This window comes from Trichophyton benhamiae, assembly GCF_000151125.1.
Source record: "Trichophyton benhamiae CBS 112371 chromosome Unknown Abenha-G-c-338d12.r1, whole genome shotgun sequence".
NCBI lineage: Eukaryota > Fungi > Ascomycota > Eurotiomycetes > Onygenales > Arthrodermataceae > Trichophyton > Trichophyton benhamiae.
In genome coordinates this window covers 122,243-136,763 of record NW_003315082.1, presented here as the reverse complement: position 1 = coordinate 136,763, position 14,521 = coordinate 122,243, and the positions used below count along the sequence as shown (strand labels likewise).

The following is a 14,521-nucleotide window of genomic DNA, read 5'->3' as shown; positions in this document are numbered from 1 at the left end:
AAAAGATCATTTCCCTGGGCGTATTGGAACAACATATTCGTTGTATTCATCAGGCTCTTCCTCGACAGGCGCAGGTGTCCTTCGTTCCGTTCGGCGCTTGGGCCTTCGTCTCCGGTTGGAACTGATATTGCTCGCCGATTCCGAGGGTGCAATTGAAGCTCCATCATCAACGTCTTCGTCCGTACCGCTCTCGAATTCAGCTGGCGTCCCTATTGGCACAGGGGTGCCTGCAAGTATCTGAATATTCGATCTACAGCCTCTGCGAGCTTGACTAGCGGCCGTAAGGCCGGCACCGCGCTCACGCAGCGCTCGACGGACCATTTCCGCCTTTCCATGCAAAATCTCAAAGGCGTCTTCAAGCGCCTCCATGCCAAGGAAGATGTCCCTTTCGACTTCCGCTAACGCGGCGATTTCTGTTTCTTCGTCGATAGATATAGGGGCGCCATACGTTCCAGCCGCTGCAGTAGAAATGGAAGCTCCAGCACGCGGCTGGCTGGCTGAACGCATAGTTTGGTTGCCGTTCCTTTGAAGGCTGGAGTGGGGGTCGAATGGAGGTTCTGTTGCCGAGGTTGGCACAGAGTTGTCCTCCGCTCCACTCCTCAGGAAGCCGTCAAAACGGCCTGAGATGAGGATGTCCCACTCGTCGTCACTGATGGCGGCTAACGTCGCCAGAACATTGTGCATGTCGGGGTGCTTCACCATGTACAAGGCCGTCTCAGGGTCGCGAGGTAAGCTCTGCAGCCTATAGAGACGGTAGATTGCTACAGCCCCTAGTACCAGGCAAGGTGGCCTGTCCGGAGGCTTTGGCGTCTCCTTCTTGGGCACTGCTGGGCCCAGGGGGAACTCAAGTAGGCTTGCAAAGGGGGCTCTTTGTTCGGGATCCAGGTAAGTTAAAATAGCAAACGTCAGTGTCTCATCGTCAACTTCTCCTGGAGGCTCAGCGGGCTGGTCGGGCTGCCGAGATAGCCATTTGTCCACAGCCTGTTTTGTTTTCCTTGATTGTCTGATATAATGGTCTCGATATTCCTCAGGTACGTCGATATCAAGCTTCTGCATTGGTATGTGCTCTTGTGTGTTTTCAATGGTCGCCGGATCAAGCTCTGGTTGCATCCGGAAGGGTGGCCACGCCGGCAATTCGCCTCGGCCCGAAACTAATTCCAGGACCTCGCCCCAGCTAACCCCTGGTTGTACTTCATTTTCTTCCCTACCACAACACATCGGGCACTCGCAAGACTCCGACGAAATATCTCGAGCAAAGACAGACTCCAGGCGGTCTAATAGTCTTCTGGCAACGGACCTATACCCCGTCGCTACCGCCAGCGACCCGTTCTTCTCTATGACTCGGCTGTAATCACTCAACAGCTTGGAAAATGGTTCGAATAGCTTCATTCCTGTGTTGGCAGGTTCGAAAAGATGTTGTGGCATATTAGCTGATTCTCCTGCTCCAAGGAAGTTTCGTGGTACATGATAGGGCAGTCCGCCATTTTGGAGCAGGTAGTCGACCCTAGGTCTTGAAAGCGGTATTTCTGGGGGAGGTGGAGGCGGAGGTGGAGGCGGAGGCGGAGAGGCAGCGGACGGATCTCTTAACGTTTCTTGCGTCAGGACATCAGGGCGTGGAGAGGGAGAAGTGTGTGATGGAGGCCTTGATGCGCGAGGGCGGTTTCGAAGCTTGGGAAGCTGTTCCGTCGTCTTCACTTGTACTGGCGCGATCGAGGTAGCATCTGAGTCTACTGTTTCATCTATTATTTCGTTATCGGATTCAACTTCGGCGGGTGATGCTGACTTTCGATTCAAGGACGACTTGGACTTTCGGTGTGCTGAAGTGGGAGAGGATCTGTGAGAAAACTGAAGAGCCTCAAAAATTTTCAATTTGGTTGGGGTGCTAGATCGGGTCCTCGTACTGGTTTTCAACGTCTGGTCACTTAGCTTCTTATAGATGCCCGCGGAAGACCTAGTAGAATGGCTCCTTGAAGATCTGTGCTTCTTTGCCTCTCCTGAAGGCTTGTTCGGGGTTTCCTTCTCCTCTGACCGGCGCCCATCATTAGAGGGTGTGCTTTTCCGCCGGGGTAGCTCTGTGTCATCATTTGTGAGAGGAGGGCTAGGAGGTCGAGTGCTTTGACTGTGTCTCTTGCTCTGGGTCTTGTCTTCGGTCGTCAAGCTAGGCTTTTGTTCGTCCTTTTTAGCTTCCGCAGATGTTAGGTCTGTTGGTTCGGGTGTCAATATATTAATCCGTATGCCTAAATTATCCCGACTTCCCACAGCCTCCTTGCTGTGTGCCTTTGAGAAGCTTGGGTAGGGCGTGGACACTTTTGACTCGTTTGTTTCGGACATGAGGGTGGTGGATGGGTGTTTCTTAATCTTTAAGCTAGACGTAGGCGAATTTGGTGAGCGGCCAACTTCGTCCTTCAACCTATCCTTATCAGATCTAGGCCTATTCCTTTTGCTCGAACTATGGGAGGAAGTATGGGCGGTCCGACTGTGACGGTCTTTGTCTTTTTCTCGAGTCCGCGACGGGTGTGATGGTTTGGCAGTTCCTTCGGTTGCTTCGCTGCTTTGGTCGTCTGAGCCTCGATCTCGCGGTCGATGATGTTCTCGGGACTTGGAGGGCATGGCGGCTAGTGAGAAAGAGGTAATCCAGCCGACAGCAGCAGGCAGCGTATATGGAAGTGGTACCAGGGAAGCAAAATTGTTGCCCAGCAGCCTGGTGAATAATGCGCCACTACGAAAGGGTCGGAAATGCGTGGATCTTAGTCACGGACGACCGATCGGAAGCGATCCCGCAAGGCATCAGGGGGCTCTATTGAGGTGCTTTTTGGTGATAGCGCAATTCATGGATCGCAACATGAAAAGCAAGGCAATGTTCGATGGGTTGAGGTATCCCTTGCGAAATGCCTTGGCCCGTTGGGCAGCAACAGGCGAATAGCTGCACAACGTGAGAGTCCGCAGGAAGAAGAAAGGACAATATCTGGTTCTCGATCGTTTTCGAGGCTGTTCAACTTGTGTGTGTAAGTAGCTGGAGTACAGACAAGGAGTGATAATATTCTTCTGGGGGCCGTTGAACTTTGTCGTATTTTAAGCACTCTGCAAAAAAGATCCTCCGTTGACGGGCAGAAGTGTGGCTGAGTGTAACCTGGGCCGCCAGTGGGGACGCCGCTCCAGCAAGCCACTACCGTCTTCCCAACCTCAGCTCTGCTTGCTTGTTTGTCTGCTGTCTGACCGGCTGCTCGTCGACTTCGTTCTGTTTACTTCTCTGCAATCTTGATATCAAAGAGTTTGAAGTCAAGAACTTCCCGATCCGTGGTTCATTTTAAGCGCCGCCAGCACGTGACGTGCTCCGGCTAGCGCTATTTGCGCTTGAAAGGTCACATGGCCCCGGCCTCCCACCAGCTAAGGTCGTATAGTGTAGCGGTTATCACATCGGATTCTGATTAGTCATTGGAAGTTCCGATAACCCTGGTTCGAATCCTGGTATGACCTTTAATTTTTTTTTTTTTCCCCCTTTTTTCTTTTCTCTAAATACATATTTTCCTTCTTATTATGCTTCTTTGCACTCTCCCGTTGTTATTATTGTTGTTCCTTTAGCCTAGCAGAGGCTGCCAATAATTGCTTTTGTATAAGAGAATCCCTTTTGCTAGTCAAAGATAAATACACTGCTTTGCGGAGAAGTCGTAGGCTCCGAGAAGGGCGAAATTTGAGGACTTGGAAGACGAGGTAGCGCGGTTATCCCTATTGGTTGTGATGTAGTCGTTTGAACTTTCAATTGAGGCAGCCCAGTCGCCTGCCGGCTCAGGCTCCTCGGAATTTCATCAACAACAACTCGTCGTTTGAATGGGCCAGCGCCCATGCGGTACCAGCGATCTTCCCATCGGTAACTAGAAGGCTTCTGTACGGATATGGCTCTATACTCTTTCCGTGCAATGAAAAATGAGCGGAAACATGTGGCTGCAGCAAGGCAAATACCAATCTCTGCACATATTATTACCCAATATGTCTCCCAGTTGGTATCAACGAGTCCCTTGTAGTAAACTCCCGCTCCCCGGATGATGGTCACAATACTCATTAGTATCGTGAGGCAGAGTGATAAAGTCAAGCCTAGCTTTTGCATCCATCTCACCCGTACTGTCCAGATCAAGCGGACTAGTATAAAGAGAACTAACGACACCATAAACTTTCTGTTAACAACATTCTGTGATCTTCAAGCCGGATTATTTCTTACTCAAAACGTCGCCCAACAGATCCAATGCTAGGTGTATAAAAAGAAATGCTGACACTCGTCTCTGGCCAGACGGGGTCAAACATATAGCTAGAGAAAAGATTAGCACAACCGTTAATTCTGGAAATGTTAAACTGCTTATGCTCACAATTTTTGAGTGTATAATAATATGGGCAGGAAATATGCGTAACCACAGACCCATATCCCAGAATGCCAATATTTAGAATGGTCACTACCCACCAGTACCTGCTCAACGGCAGAATTCCCTTAACCAGGTTTTTGAATAGAGCCAAAAAGCTAAATTTCACTGACATGATGGCAAGCCAGAGCATAACTGTCGTTACTTGTATCCATTTCTGATAGTCGAATGTTATCTGTATGATGTCTTGCGGAAGCGTTATTCCAGCAGTCTCACCATACTGAACTGCCAGTGTGAGGTACATTTTGTCAATTGAGACAGTGTAGAAGACAGCCAGGGCTATTGATAGACAGCAGAACGCGATGGCGAGAAATAAATCATCCCATAAAACTGCTTCTGAACCTGAAGTCGAATGTATGCTCGCGCAATAGCAGCTATCCAGCAAACAGCAAAAAGAGTCGCAGTTGAGGTCTTCATTGACAGTAACTCCCACGTCAGTACGTTGCGTTTTACAGTCCTGTGGAATAAGTGTTGCACTTACGATGACTTCTTTTTTATGCAAGCGAGCGATATTCCCGGCGCCCGTCATGGCTCGCGCTTTGTGCTTTTATTGAATGTCCCCCTTTTCAGCTCCTCATGGGTATTACCATCCACCAGGATGCAAGGCGTTCATACGGACGGAATATAACATACGGGAGCCTCCTTGAGTTATAAAGCCGCTCAAGGCTGCTGAAGCATGCTGGCTGGAAATGTGAGTTATTTAGGTGGGCAACTACATAAATGATACCATGTAACCATCACCTGGGCAGATAGATGGGAAGCGGACCACTCGACTCCACTCTTTTTGCAGAACCCTGGTTGTAAATATATGGATCAGTATGCAAGGAACTCGATGGCATGCGGCCCGAGACATCATGTTTTCGCTTGGGTATACATAGCCTAGCCTCAATCCTTCAAAGTCAATGAATGTGTCATGACAAGGCTCGATATACCCTGACTTAAATATGCGTATGCAAGTGACATTGCCCTTTGTGGTAGACAGCGCATATACATGGGAGAAGGAGTTTCCCATGCGGTAATATAAAAGGATGTAAACGCGCCTCGTTTGTCCTTATGATGATACCTCATGTCTATATATCAGCATAAGAAAGCCCAAAGAGGCCAGTAATTAGGTACATCTCAAAGAGAAACCGCCGGGTCTACCGAATGACTTCGGTAGTCTGGACCAGCGTGAAGTGCATATGTCCCGGTATCAAATCGCTAGCCTTCTTGTCGGTCAGGGCCCTGGCATCTTGGTAGAGCAGGCAGACCGGGGGACTGATGCTGATGGACGAGGCTGTTAGTCATCATGTCCCATTGGGTCACATGATGACCTAACTTCCAAGGTTACAGTTCAGAAAAACTGGAGAAATAATGATCCAAATGGACTAACGCTAACTCCATCTCTCCTCAGTTGCACACTTCATGCTCGTTGCCGCATCACACTTGACACGGATCGAGAGGTCGTCATCCTTAATATCGATATCAGAAAAGTGCATACTGGAAAAGAACGATAAGATGAAAACTATACCCATGTTTCTATCCCGTCACGGCGATTCCGTAGGCCATTATATCTAGCCCGTCGGATAAACCCGCATCGTCACGAACAGCATGGCATAATAAGATACGATCTTATGGGTTGTTATTGTTGAATCGACAAGCCACCATTTACGAAGCAAACAACTGAGCTCTTCTGCACCTACAGGCGTTGTAGAGCCTTGTTTGTTTCATTCCAAAAATCAAGTTTTGGAGCAATACAATATACAAACATCAACTGGCAAATCAAACGCTTGGCCTGCACTCAGGTCCACCATCAATTCGCACCATCCAATATACATAGACCATAAACGGTTTTACAACCTAATTATGGGTGTTATAAAGTACCACATAACTCGTTTTCATGGATACCTATGGCTGGCTAGAGAGAATAGCAAGCCGGAGGTATAGTGCTTGAGATACTCGTTGAACCCGACGAAAGAAGGGAGAATCCGTTGCGTCGTAAGCTGCCCAACCCCACAAGCAATACGTCTTTGTTTCTCTTCTCCCAGTTGGAAATGCATTTTTGCCACTCTGTCCATCCTGCAGCACATCGATCAAAACATGCCCTTGGAGACCTAGAATCGTCATTATTACAGTGATGGTTTCAAAAAATGGAATGTTACGTGTAACTTATGTTATGGCTGCTATTTTGGGTCAGTGACTCATATTATTCTTGCAAAGTACAAGAACTTGCTCAAGGATTTCCACACCATATAAAGGACAGTAGCATCGCACCCAGCCTTATTCCTTTTCCCATCTTCTACAAGCCACTCCTAAAGACTTCATCCAACAATCTATTCGGATCAATATACGAATACCGTTTGTTTCTTTATATTCATTTCAATTCACAGCCATGCATATGATCGCTGGAACCATTGCGGTAGCATTACTAGTTGCTTCCGCAGCCGCGGCCCCTGTGGATCAGTATGTATATTAAACAGTTCGGAGTTTTAAAATTGAATTTCACGTACTATACTTACAATTATAGGTTGTCCGTGGACAAGTTGTCACCAAAGACTCAGATAGAGAAGGCTACTTACTGGGATCTCTTAGGCAAAAGGATCATTGCAGAGTTGGATCTTATGGTCCCTCGAGGTGTACCTGTGGTGGCTAGCCATGGTAAAGATGATGATAACGACAAGGACGACGACGACTATGATGATGATGACGATGATGACCATGGCGACGATGACCATGATGACCATGACGACCATGATCACTGGAAAGAAGTAAAGACTCGAGGCCACAAAGACCATGACCACCATGGTAAGGGTATGAAGGCCAGAGGCCACAGGGACCATGACGACCACGATGGTCACGATGATGACGATGACGATGACGATGACGATGACCATCACCACAATAAGAGTGTCAAAGCTAGAGGCCATGGACGACACTGGGACGATGATGATGACCATGATGATGATGACCATGATGATGATGACCATGATGATGATGACCATGATGATGATGACCATGACGGTCACGACGACGACGATGATCACCATCATCATAGGGGCATCAAATCTAGAGGCCACAAAGATCATGACCATGATGATGATGACCACGACGACCACGATGATCATCATGATGATGATGACCACCATAGAAAGAGATGCCTCAAGTGTAGAGGTTATGGAGACCATCACGATGACCACGATGGCCACGACGACCACGATAATGATGATGATGATGATGATGATGATGACCACCATGACCGAAAATAAGGGAATCAATTCATCGCAGAAGCCCTTGAGCATAAACAGCTCAACTCTAAATCTTCCGAATTACCGCACTGTTGATATAGCAGGCCTAAAATTTCAAGCATGGTATCACAAACATCAAGCTAGCCAAGTTCAACCCATATTATCGAGGCATGGACATTGAGGTTTTTCTCATAAAACTACTGACTTTTCGCCTGCCCCAATGAGCAAATGTTAACTGTTCACGGCTTTTAATATTCTATTTCTGGTTACTTGTGATGAAGGGGCACATTTTTGACATACGACATTCATAAATAAGCTATCATCCATTCTTTAGCTCCTAGCTGGTAAATAGCTAAAATTCATCACATCCTTCTATTCTTACGTTCAATTATTTAAATACGGAACGAATTATCATTAAATATAATCATAGAAGAGCTTGACAATCCCTTAAAAAGGAGGGGAAAAAAAAAAAAAACCCCAAAATGTAGATCATGGTGATACTGTTTCTTTAAATGGCATTGACAAACTTTCCTAGTCCAACATCGATAGATAGGGATGTCTCCTTAACTGCGGTGAGATCCAAAATCCATTTCCCGTTAGATTTCTGTAGGACTAATCCACCGTTTTCAACTGCTCGAAGTACCCGCCTACTAGCGACAACTTTTGTTCCTGTCTGAGGGTCCCAGATCCAGCCATCCTTGAGCCACATCCAAGCCAAATATGCGCAGAGTTCTTTATCTTTTGGGAGTACTGATTTCCATTCGGGTGAGAATCCTTCAAGTGCATCTGCGCCGTTCCAGTCGGTGGCTAAACCTCGCAACCTATCTCGACAGAATATCCTCCAACTGTCTATAGCATAAGGTCCGATACCCGGTAAGTGACCAACCTCCCAAGCAACCCGGGGATCATCGTTAGTCACAGTCTCGCCACACTCAATGTCCAAGCCGTCAGATTTGTTAGGGTAATGAAGTTTTCTGTACCGCTTTCCGCACTCAGGAGCATTTTCTATCCACGCTTTAGCGAGAGCAATGCATTTTCTAGCTCGAGAATTTTGGAGCCCCAGCCGTTGAATCAATAGGACCAGTTCATCGAAGTTGGCATTAGCCAAAGCTTCAATGGTTGGATAATGTTCGAAAACACTGCATATCACTGGCATCGCCACTTCGCCCCTAGTTCGATTCAAAAATATGGTAGCAATAAGAAGTCGAAATGGTTCATGGGCAAGCTTCTCCTGAATTAGTCCAAATAAGACGGCGGAGGTCGGAGGGAATGGAATGCATGATGCTATGTCAGGGCGTTTCCTTTTGAAGTATGGTGACGTCTTCTGACCCTTTGCCATAAGCTTACGTACTTGTAACAGACAGGGGGAGCAATTGAAGTCGGTGAAATGAAGTACGTTGTCGTGGAAAACATGTAGATTAAGTTAGACCTACGAAGTTAGTTAGTTAACTAGTTATCCACGTGATGCGGCTCAGCTGCCCAAAGAGCCAATAAACCATGAATATAGAATATCAATTATAAAAATCAATGAACTACGGGGGTATTATTTTTGCTAACAGAAATTACACATATTAGAAATTAAAAACATCGATACATCACTGCGCATGCCTTTAAGCCGGAGATGTGGAACAATATTAGATATTACTCGGATTCATTTTGGAAAGAAGCAATTCACTCGCAATGGATTTAAGCATTGATCAACACAACGCCTAATCCAACCACAGCAGCTAATCCAGCTTTGGCTCGTTCTGTTGCAGCGGCGCCGGGCTGAGGGGTGTTTGTTGCAGTCGGCCCTGGACCACCCCCAGCACCGCCGCCACCGCCGCCACCACCTCCACTTTGTGTCTCCGTTACTGTAGCTGTTGGACTTGGGGGTGCGGTCGATTCACCACCACCACCACCACCACCCTCACCGCCACTTGTTATACCTGGTAGTGGTATCACAGAGGTTGGAGAAGGAATTCCATCCGTCAACGGGTCAGTGCTGACAGGGTTTGCGTTTTCAAACGCTGGTGGAGGTGGGTCAGCATTTGGAACTGGCTTAGCAGTGTCATTGTTGGGATTGAGAACACTAAGATTCGAAATTAGTATCTTGAATTCCTTGGTACCAGTGACAAATTGTTCAGTAATAAAGAGATGAAAAGTCTTACTCTGAAATAACGTGAATAACTCCATTGTTGACAAGGAGATTGGTAGATTCAACTCTAGCGGAGTTGACATAGCTTCTTCCATCAACTGTGGAAATGTGCAAGTCTTTATCGGCGTATGTTGGGTGGTCTGCGTCAGTCAAGTCTGGGGAATAGAGCACTTTGCCCTTGACGATATGGTAGTTGGCAATTTGCCCAAGGTCTTCAGCAGAAATGTTCTCGAAAGCGGTGCCGATACGCTGGAATCCCAAGTTCCTCGGAGCAAAGAGGGTGATGTCTTTTGGATCATTAGCGTTGGAGACAGCATTGCCACGCTGCAAAGCACCCTGGAAGCTAGTGAGATTTGCAGCCTGTAGTGTTGCCGTAACGCTCTGAGGGAGCGTCAGTGGACGGTCAATGACATGAATAACACCATTTTCAACATCGACCCCCTATAACCAGTAATTAGATAAAATGTTTGCAACGTACCCACAAGAAGCTCTTGTGAATTCCTTACCGGTTTGATGATGGTAGAATTGTCGTTCAATCCGGAGATTGCGTAGTCCTTCCCATCTTTCTCAACAAGCTGGACAATCTGACCGGAGCTAACATTGGTAAAGCCCGCATCATTCAATTCCGTGGGCGAAAACTGTGGCGTGGTGGTGATCTGTTCAGAGTTATGCAGTCCTTTCACCAACTGGTAGCTAAAAATTCCCCTTAGGAGGCTAGAATTCGATGATGACTGATTATCATTGCCCTCGCCTTGTCCCACAAAGTCGCGGAAGGCACTATTCTCGAGAGCAAGCAGAGTCACGTTCTTCTGCTGGTCCAGCACATCTTTCGCTTCAGGCGTTTGGTTTAAATACGAAGACATCTCTGAAAGTTCCGGCATCTCTGAGATGTCCTCAGAAAAACTTTTCGCGTAGGTGACGGTAGCCCAGAGGGCCACCAAAATGTAATAGAGCAGCATCTTCTCTTCACGTAAAAAATTGAAATTCTAATGGTATCTCTCACTCAAGCAGTAATAATATTACAGAATTGAGGTAAAAGAAAGGATTCCCTAGGTACTGACATAAAGCAGCGGCCTTGGGAAGGCCGGTTATTTATGATATCAGTAGATCGCCTTCTATGGAACATAGGGGCGCGCAGAATGACGACATTCCATCGACCATCGGTGTGGGGATGATGAATTCATAGCCCGAGGCGAATTCTAGAGTGTGGAGCTAATCCAGGTTAATGCTTTATGGAAATTTGACAATGTACCCGCCGCAGGGAAGCTGCTTGAACACTTTGATCCTAGAGAGCATTGTGGCTATCTGTTTGCTTTTCGTATATTTTTTCCAGTATTTTGAAGAATAGAGGCAGTTAACCTGGAATTATCAGGTAGCGACAACATGAAAACGAAATTATTCCGTTTGAGAATCAGTTTCTTATACCTCTCTACTTTGTAGAGCATTGGTCCTGCGGGATTCCCTTCATGAGTAAACATCTCTTTGCTACGTTGTGAGTGGCCGGAAGGAGGTTCAAATAAAATTTATTTTAGCTTTGAGGCTCTGTGGATATATTAATAAGCATTCTATCACGTGATTGATGGCTCATCTGGTCGCTCGTTTGTCACGATGTGGGAGGATCTGATTGGAGGACAATATAACTATATAACTACAGAGGCGATAGATTGATCCTTTTATAGCTGAGATTCCCATATACATATCTTCGAATCTCTCCGCCAAGCATACAAGATCTTAAGTCTTGCTCAAAGTGTTGGCATAATGGTACATCCCTATCTTGTATTGACATGCTAGTGGCAGCTGACACATGATTGCCACTTGAACCTGGTTCATTCAACATAGTTCCCTTTAAGGCCACGCTGAACCGAGCTTGGTCAAAGAATCCTTGCTTCCTGAGAGCTCCCATTTCCCATCCAGTATCATTTAAGGAATCTGAACAAGATATCGAAGAATAGAAAACAAATAATTCTAGTTAAGATCTAGCTTTCTAGTTGCAAGTGCTTCTTAACCAGACAGGTAAACCCGAGCCATGAAATCGTAAATACATATCTCGCTGCCCGTGAATATCACATATACCCTCTAAAAAAAAAAACAATACACTTGTTTTCTATATACTCCACCTTAAAATCAAACAACGACTCCGCCGGAGTTAGCCAGTCGTGGCTCGCCTGAGGCTTCGAAGACACCGTTCTTCAGCCTCATGATAGACTCCACGGTGCTTCCTGACTTTTCTCTAGTGACGTTATGTTTTCGTGAAATCATAAAGTCCACGGTCTTCTTGTCAAATTCATCTTCCATCAGGGCGACGTTGGGGACGAGTTGGTCGTGGAGCCGAGGAGCCTTTAGGGCCTGGCGAACGTTCATTTTCCTGTCCATGACGTTGATGACACTTTGGAGAGTGCCGGTAATAATTTGGGATCCTCCTGCAGCACCGCTGACGAAGTATAGGGAACCATCTGGGCGGGTGATGATGGTAGGACAGATGGAAGAGAGTGGCCGCTTGCCGGGGCGAATGAAGTTCGATGGTGAGGGCTTGTATCCGAAGGAGTTGCTGCGCCCAGGGACAGAGAAGTCATCCATCTCGTTGTTCATGATGATGCCAGTCTCGGGAACAATGACACGGCTACCGAAGTAAAGGTTGATGGTGGTTGTCAAACTGACGGCCATACCAGAGCGGTCGGCAGTTGAGATATGGGAGGTGCCGGGACTACAACACACACGTCAGTACGACGAAGAAGATTTGAGAGGCAAGCTTTCTTGACATACGTATTCAAGCTCTCAAGACCTTTGGGGTCATATACGGCTATGTCTTGAGTATACTCGTCAGAGATGTTCATGCGGTTCTTGTTAGCAGCCTCATCAGATATCATCTTCTTCTGATAATCAGTCAAGTTAGAGAAGAAAAGAGGGTCACCCAGTTCGGTTCTCTAGCGTTCATGTTAGCTGATGAACTAACAGTCCATGGTTCAGTATAAGTGCATCATACCTGTCCGTATCCAAACCGGATGGCCTCGTCCATTCTATGGGTACTAAGTGGCCCTGGATCCATACGGAAGAAGTTCTTGTACCCATTAAGTAGCTTCAAGATGCTGAGGAGAACAACTCCACTGGAAGGGGCAGTGGTACTAGTGACTGTCATGCCCCGGTACTCAATCTGAGCAGTCGGTCTCGAGACCACGGTGTAATTCTTCAGATCCTCGAGAGTCATGGTGCCGTTGGCAGCCCGGAGTGCATTGACCATGGCTTGTGCCATTGGCCCAGTGTAAAAGGCATCGGCGCCATACTTGGCAATCTTGTCCAGGGTGTCACCGTAGCGTCTGCGAGTGATGATATCACCAACCTTGAGAAGGGTTCCTTGTGGTGCAAAGTCAAGGGCCCATGCAGCGTTTTCGGCAAGGAAGTTCCCATTCTTTGTAGAGTGTAACATAATGCGAGAGAGGTCTTCAGTTACACGGAAGCCATCCCGGGCGGTGCGAATGGCGGGTTCCATGACAGTTTTCCAGGGTAGCTTTCCATAGTTTTTATGGAGGTACTCTAAGCCACGGACTTCACCAGGAACTCCACTACACATCGGGAACAAATTAGATCCATATAACGAGATGAAATTGATCACAAGAGCTCATACCTTGCGAGTCCACCGGATGTCGAGCCGCTCGTGTTGTTTTTGAACATGTCCTGGAATGCCGCCGCAGGGGCCGTCTCTCTGAAGTCGATAAACTCATAGGTACCATTTGGCGCGCGGATGAGCATAAAGCCACCACCGCCAATGCCGCTGTGATACATTGCTGAATAGACGCTTGCATGTCAGCCAATGGATCTAATAAATTATTGAGAACCCAGCCGGCAACTTACAAGTAACACCAACGCAGAACACTGTCGCAACCATCTATTTGGAAGGTAAACCGACCGTTAGCTGCAGGTACGCAAACCTCGATCTTCTTGCAAAGCGGGATAAGGTAAAAAAGCAAAGAAAAGAGACAGTCGATAGATACATACAGCATCTGCAGCATTGCCGCCTATCTTCAACATGTCGGCACCATATTCACTGCACATGGAGTTTTCGCTGGCAACGGCACCAAGACGGCCGTCATGATAAGATGCCGGAATGCTCCGTGAAAAGAGCCATGGGGCTGCATCCGATACTTGAGCAAAAGAGGAGAGCAGGTAGAGGACTGTGCAGAGCAGATTCATTGCTGCGGGTGCCATGATGAGGATGTTACAGTGAAGAATCCCCTACCTCGCATAGGCAGACGAGGGAGGAGAAGAGGAGAGGAAGACAACCGCCTCCGCAACGAGAAGGTGGGAATCCTCGGCATATAAGTATGTACGGTCTGAATGTCGAAAAAAATTTTTATAAGCGGGACAAACCTTGGGACGGCCCTTCCATGGACAACCCCCCCGGCCCGAGTTATCACCATTTGGGAGGTCTTGTCATGTCTACCCTCTCGAAGGGTCTCTTGCTTCCTCTAGCCTCCCTTGCTCCGTGATGATTGGAGCTGGCAGCCCGATGCAACAGCGGTAGAGCCTGATAGCAGAGCCATCCCTACCTCCTCTCCGCTCAGAAGACATGTTGGCCGTGTGATCACCTATACTAGATAGCTCGTGTGGTGCTATAGAGCAGGGTACTCCACACGCGAAAAGCCAGCCAGCGGAACCGTCAGTAGCCACCCGTCGGAGTTAAATGCTGCATGGTCGAGAATCTGCTTTCCTCCTCTCGTCTGCTTTTCTTTCAAGGCAGTCAAACTGGCGTG

The 14,521-nt window shown here is 47.4% G+C and overlaps 5 protein-coding genes and 1 non-coding gene across 6 annotated transcripts; 2 read left to right on the top strand and 4 right to left on the bottom strand.

The window, feature by feature from the left end:
* Window positions 1-6: 6 nt before the first annotated feature.
* ARB_02926 (uncharacterized protein) lies at window positions 7-2,610 on the bottom strand (the record flags this gene model as incomplete). The annotated part of the gene is made up of 1 exon (XM_003010840.1): window positions 7-2,610. The coding sequence occupies one exon, from the start codon at window positions 2,608-2,610 to the stop codon at window positions 7-9; it is 2,604 nt and encodes an 867-aa protein (XP_003010886.1).
* Window positions 2,611-3,391: 781 nt separating this feature from the next.
* ARB_02925 lies at window positions 3,392-3,477 on the top strand. Its single transcript has one exon. It is a non-coding gene; the product is annotated as a tRNA-Gln (tRNA).
* A 3,306-nt stretch (window positions 3,478-6,783) lies between these two features.
* On the top strand, window positions 6,784-7,657 carry ARB_02924 (uncharacterized protein; the record flags this gene model as incomplete). The annotated part of the gene is made up of 2 exons (XM_003010839.1): window positions 6,784-6,854; window positions 6,919-7,657. The coding sequence occupies 2 exons, from the start codon at window positions 6,784-6,786 to the stop codon at window positions 7,655-7,657; spliced, it is 810 nt and encodes a 269-aa protein (XP_003010885.1).
* A 487-nt stretch (window positions 7,658-8,144) lies between these two features.
* ARB_02923 (uncharacterized protein) lies at window positions 8,145-8,975 on the bottom strand (the record flags this gene model as incomplete). The annotated part of the gene is made up of 1 exon (XM_003010838.1): window positions 8,145-8,975. The coding sequence occupies one exon, from the start codon at window positions 8,973-8,975 to the stop codon at window positions 8,145-8,147; it is 831 nt and encodes a 276-aa protein (XP_003010884.1).
* A 347-nt stretch (window positions 8,976-9,322) lies between these two features.
* On the bottom strand, window positions 9,323-10,732 carry ARB_02922 (uncharacterized protein; the record flags this gene model as incomplete). The annotated part of the gene is made up of 3 exons (XM_003010837.1): window positions 9,323-9,707; window positions 9,787-10,214; window positions 10,280-10,732. 3 exons carry the CDS (start codon window positions 10,730-10,732, stop codon window positions 9,323-9,325), a joined length of 1,266 nt encoding a protein of 421 aa, XP_003010883.1.
* Window positions 10,733-11,897: 1,165 nt separating this feature from the next.
* On the bottom strand, window positions 11,898-13,976 carry ARB_02921 (uncharacterized protein; the record flags this gene model as incomplete). Its single annotated transcript, XM_003010836.1, has 5 exons — window positions 11,898-12,477; window positions 12,537-12,697; window positions 12,757-13,333; window positions 13,396-13,555; window positions 13,700-13,976. The coding sequence occupies 5 exons, from the start codon at window positions 13,974-13,976 to the stop codon at window positions 11,898-11,900; spliced, it is 1,755 nt and encodes a 584-aa protein (XP_003010882.1).
* Between the last annotated feature and the right edge of the window lie 545 nt (window positions 13,977-14,521).